The sequence below is a fragment of the Cyprinodon variegatus genome, unplaced genomic scaffold (genome assembly GCF_000732505.1).
Source record: "Cyprinodon variegatus isolate N-32 unplaced genomic scaffold, C_variegatus-1.0 Scaffold1606, whole genome shotgun sequence".
Classification (NCBI taxonomy): domain Eukaryota; kingdom Metazoa; phylum Chordata; class Actinopteri; order Cyprinodontiformes; family Cyprinodontidae; genus Cyprinodon; species Cyprinodon variegatus.
Window position 1 is genome coordinate 32,615 of NW_015152059.1, and position 5,893 is coordinate 38,507.

General features: G+C 35.9%; 1 protein-coding gene across 2 annotated transcripts in view; it reads left to right on the top strand.

Moving 5' to 3' along the window:
* The window catches only part of LOC107104074 (arrestin domain-containing protein 3-like), a 32,002-nt gene that overhangs the window by 15,614 nt on the left and 10,495 nt on the right, over positions 1–5,893 (top strand). Inside the window, exon 1 of one of the 2 annotated variants that reach the window (XM_015403989.1) lies at positions 2,941–3,363. The exons of the other annotated variant lie outside the window; for it this stretch is intronic. Within the exon in view, the coding sequence (XP_015259475.1) occupies positions 3,108–3,363 (256 nt within the window). The 5' untranslated portion in view covers positions 2,941–3,107. Of the gene's footprint in view, positions 1–2,940; positions 3,364–5,893 lie in introns of those variants that run through there. 2 annotated transcript variants of the gene reach the window in all.

Here is a 5,893-nt window from a genome sequence, read left to right on the forward strand (position 1 = left end):
AAAAAAAAAAAAAAAAAAAAAAAAAAAAAAAAAAAAAACATAAAAACAGTAATATAAACATATGACTGTATATTTACAGTTCTAACATTTCAGGGTTTTTTTATTTTTATTTTTTATGGGCTACATCTAATGTTTCTAGATGTTTACATTTGCAAACCCTTGCCCGTAAGAACTATGGCTCGCTCGCCATGTTTTTCCACACATATCTATCCACATAGTTACAAATTATCTAGAGTTAACTGTTTGACAATGATTTTAGCTCTATTCACACTTTCATTTGTTGTCCTAACACACAGCCTCTTGGGCGTGTGTTTACACAAAAACCTATGAGAGTCTGAAAGCTATTTAATTATAATACTATATTTATTATAGTAATAAATATAAAGTCTATAATAGTGAAAACTGTTACTTTTTAAAGCAAAAGGTTGGATTCGCCTGAGAGAAATGTATTATTGAAAAGCTCACACTGCTTGGGTGAACAGCCCACTGGATCAGGTAGGTAATCTTACACTCATATGGGAAACACAGAGAGACCAATTACAGTCTTTACTGATAGATAAAAGGTTAGAGCTCGCTTGTAATGTGATACAGGAGCCAAGCTTGGGTAAGATCGGAATATAAAAGAATCACACCCTTTTTGCAGCCTGTGATCATAGACAGAAGAGCCTGACTGGCAAATGTGTTTATTGATCTACCTACGATAAATTAAAGTAGTAAAACTTTAATTCAAATTTTTAGTCATTCATAGAATTTCATTAATAATGTGTGCATGCTTAGAGAAAAGAAGGAAGCTGGGGAATGTTGATGAAAGGGAACAATCAGGAAAAAGCTTTTATCAAACATAATATTCAATCCTCTGATTATAAACCATTTTTTCCCAGCAACAATTTCACATTATGAGGTTGTGGTAAAATGGAAACTTATTTACATTTGAAGCTGTAGATTTACGCTATAAGCTTTGAACTTGGTCAGCCCCCTCTAAGGATAAGCTGCAATTAACTGGCCCCATAGTGAGCAGTGATATTTCTACTCCACTGTTTTCCAGTATATGAAAGGTTTTTGCGGTGTTGTAAAACATTTTTATTAATATTGATTTTATATCTGGCATTCTTGCAACCATCCTCTGCCATCCTCCTTAATTACATGTTATTGTCAAGATGAGGGTTTTATTCCTGAATGTGGACATGTCTCTCCTTTTCTCTAATCTGGATTTTTGAGCATTTGCGTAAAGATCATAGAAGCTTTGCTGTGTCTTAAGAATGTTAAAGTTTTGTCACCAGATTGTAGTTGAATGAATATGGTTAGATATATAAATAAAGGAAAATAGAGACAGAAAGATTCTGTAGCAGAAAGGGAAGATTCCTTTCATTGTTATTGTTTTAACATACATTACTTCATTTCAAAGACCTAAAGCATCAGATTAAATTGAAATTGTCTTAAATAACATCATTTTACATGAGTTTAATTTCAATTCAGTTCCTTAATATAGTGCCAGTTCACAGCACCAAGGCTCTTTAAAGAGACAATTCATCCAGATCATACAGTCAGATTGGTTCAGATTTTTCTATTTAAGGAAAATCAGCTGATTGAATCAGACTCGTTGACTCGAAAGCAAAACCTCAAACCAAGCATGCTTGTAGCGACAGTGGACAGGAAAACCTCAATTTTAACAGGAAGAAACCTCAAATAGAACTAGGCAGAGGCCTTTTGCCCACTGGGGTTCCAAGGAAACAGAAGCAGACATAAAGAAGCAGAGATACATAAGGTAACTGTAAGCCAGCTCCACAGGAGGCCTTGTGCAGGAACCTTTTGTTGCATTTAATAACTATATATTATTGACTGTATATTTATGTAAGTCTTTGTGCATAATTTTATTTTAAAATTAACTGAGGTATTTTTGGTCATGGCAGGCCACCATGATTATCTATATTTTATAGAGAGACATGCAGCAAACCATAGGGATCTGTTTCATGAAGCAGGTTTACTGAAATCTCTTAGGTTGTCTAAACCTGAAAACAAAAAAGAAAAGAAACTCTGACTTCTCTGGTTCACAAAGAGAGTTCCCTCAACCTCTGTTTCAGTCACCGTAGTAGCATCCTCCCCAGAGCTAAGCTGGTTGTACAGTAGCGGGTTTCCTTCAGCAAACTCAGAGTATCCCCCGTCTCCGCTCTCCTTACACCCAATCGCGTTGTTTTATTATATATATATATATATACATATATATACATATAAAATAACATTCCATGTCCATTTAATGAGGATCTTATTAAAGAATGATCTTCACTTTTTCTCAGAGAGTTCAATATTTATAGGGAGAGGATTCTACATCTCAGTGACAGGGCATGAGATTACTTTATTTTTTAGTTTGTTTAATATGAGCGAGATGTGGATCATTTTATTTTCACTTAGTCATATTTACAGCACATGAAGAACTACTGAAATTATTTTCAGATTACACATAAATTAATTAACTAATTGCGTGGGGAAAAAATAATTACTTTAGAGTTAGGATTAGGATTCAGTCGATGATGACAACCTAATAAGCACAATTTGAAGGCATTCTATGGGACTGATAGCCACTTATAAATTTATTGGGATGATAACATTTGAAGCGCAGCTGCAAACAGCCACTGATTTACTGTGTAAAAAAAAAAAATTGAATCAACATGAGGAGGGACACATGAGATGATCCACAGGTTCTGCAAGAAGATTTGACCTAAATGGATACATTGATCTACTGCCATTCAAGAAATAATATTTTGATGGTAACCTGTCTATGGCAAATCTTTTTAAAATGACAATTTTTTATTAAATATAGATTTCTTTTTCTTTCAATTACTTTTAATAAAATTTTTATGTAAAATAGAGAGGGTTTGTTTTAATGGGTGGTGGCACCTTTGGTCTTCCATACTTCTGAATATGCTTCCTGTACATCGCGTGCTTGTAGGGGCTGGGGGCGGTATAAAAAAAAATAAATAAATACATGTTCTTGGCGTGTCTTTTCCGTCGTTCTCAGAAATTAGACAGACCGTTTTAGCAGAAAAAAGGCTCCCTGAGTTATTGTGCAGTTTTGTTTCGGGCTCTTCCTATTTTTTCTTTGTGAAACGATGCCTGCAGTGAGTAGTTTTACTATCAGCTGCGAAGCGCTAAACGTAGACCAGACTTTTTCAGAGGGAGACACTATAACTGGACAAGTGATTCTGTCCTTATCCAAGGAAACCAAAGCTAAGCGTCTGTTTGTGAAGGCTAAAGGGGACGCTAATGTGCACTGGACCGAACGGAGAGGCGACACGACGCACACATACTCTTCGCACCGGAGATATTTTAAACTGAAACAGTTTTTAATCCCAGAAGACTCAGAGGGTAGGCCTACAGTTCACCGCATGCTTGTTGCTTTTTATTGTAATTTTTTTTTTTTTTGTTCTACCTAAGTTTTAAATCTTTCATTAACAAATGCCCCAAACAGTCCCCATTAACCCCCCCTCCCTCTCTTCCATTCCCACCACAAACAGAAATACACAGGGAAATAAAACGAAAAAAAAAAAAAAACAGGGTGGTGGCGCAATTGTTTTGCTGTTTTTATAAGTTTGGAGCAACGGTATTACTCGGTAATGCGAAACTGCAGTTGCTTAGGGGCCCCGTCACTGACGCCACCCCAAGCATTTGTGGATTAGGACCTCTCGTTGAAGATGTTAGGGTGCGAAAAATTCACCATCAATTACTAATTGGCTGACCGGACCGTATTTATACCCCAAGACATGGTAGATTTCCGCATGATGGTGAGCCGTTTAAATGCCACGTCAATAGCAAAGCAGAAAGTGGTACTTTTAATTATTATGTTAATAAATGTGTATAGTTCATTAAAAAATACACTCATATAATATGTTTCAAACCGCAATAAAGATCTGAATGGAACGATGTATTTTTTTTACAATACGTCTTGGAATTATGGGTAATTCGGGTGGTAGGGAGGGAGGGAGGGGGGCTGGTTTGGAGCCCAACAAGTTAATGTGCTGCTGAACAAATCTCACAATTTTACAGGAAAGTGAAATACTGATTTAAAAAATTGCCTCTAAAATGTAGGTCTTGAGACATATAGGTCATTTTTGTACATTACTAAAATAATTAAGCTGATAAACAACATGGAGGTGTTCTTTGTAATGTGATCCTGAGCCCAGTTGCTACTGAGATATTTTCAGAAAGAGCTTTGAAGTATATTTAACTTGTTTCTACTAAAGAGAGAAATGCCTCACAGCCTTTGATAAATGCAAGCTGTTATATTTGTTATTACAGTTACATTCATTATAGGACCAGCTTTAACCCAAGAAGATAATAAATGACAGCAGAATTTGTTGAAATATATTGTTTCTGATATATTCAGTGATGCTGAACAACATGCACCCTTTAACCAATGAAAAAACTGACTTTGACAATGCGTCAATTGATGCGTTCTGGGCTTTTGATGAGAGGCCGGTTACTTTTTCTTTATCAATTTTTGAGACTATTGTGGGTAGATCTGCTTAACTCTTCCACGTGTGACAAAAAAACAGCTTTATTCAGAAAGACATCGCTATTGTGCTTCTGTCATTTATTACTGGAGGCAGTTTGTACTCTATATCAAATGGACTACTACTGTACTGTATGTACTTTTCCTTCTAAATGTTTTGTTACAAACAAGTAACACAGGTGCTATCCAGCAAAGCAATCTCTACACAAAGACATTGACTGCAGCTGCTACTTTTGCCATCAGGACAATGAAACTCATCCACCTATTTTGGAAATATCCCTTCACTGTAGCTTTTTTGGAAAAACTTTATTCGCTATATACAAACTAATATTCTTAGTACCTTTTCTGTGAAAAACTCTGATTCTCTTTTTTTATTTATTTATTAATCTCACTGTAAAATTGACCTCTGTGCAGTGTGGGGTTAAGGGTCTTGCTCAGGGACCCAGAGGGACCCTGTAGGGATCAAACCGGGTTCTTGGAACCTTCTCAGAGCACAACAGCACTGCTCTAGCCACTAGGCCAACACTTCCCTGCTTTTTGATTTTTCACAATCCCTGTAGATATAGACAAAAATATTTTGGTGTGATTAATTTTTTTTTTTTTCATGTGAATAAATGTTAATTTCTGGTAAAAAGTTGTGATGATTCTACTTGCTCTAATTATCAGAACACAAAGAATAAATACAATCATCTTCAAACCACAAAGCTTTAAAGACTTGATGCTTTAAAATGTTTTAATTGCTGCTGTTAAGTGCTATGGTTTTTGTATTAGATTATTCATAATTTAGTTTTGCTAACCCCAGGCATGAGTTTTTGTAATTCAAACTTTTACTGTACCACTTTAAAAAAAAAGGACTGAGAGGGGAAATTAATGCACTCTGGGCAAATGAAGATTTAAAAATAAATTAGGACTGAGACACTAAGGGAAAGAGAATATTTCAAAGAAGAAGTAGAACTTTATGGGTCGAATAGCGCTTTATTTAGTGAGAGTCCTTGATGGGCTGCTGCCAGTTTTTTCCCATCTGGCCACTGGGAACTAAGAGTGCGCCAGAGCTAACACGGTTAATAACTCAGATATTTAACTGGCTCTGATATATCGCCTGTATGTGTAGAGCTTGGCTGAATCTTATATGGGGAAAACATTTTATGCCACACCACTCAGTTGTAAGGGTGTGCAAAAAAATCGTCATGACGATGCATCGCGATTCTAATTTTTGTGATCTACTGCATCGATTCTTGAAGGTAAGAATCGATTATTAAAAAAAAAACAAATAAAATACATGAATGGTTGGCTCACATCAGCCAAACCAAGTGGAATACAATTTCCAGTCCAGCAGATGTCGCTGCGGATGTGTTGACGCCCGCTGCTTTGTGTCACAAGCATGTC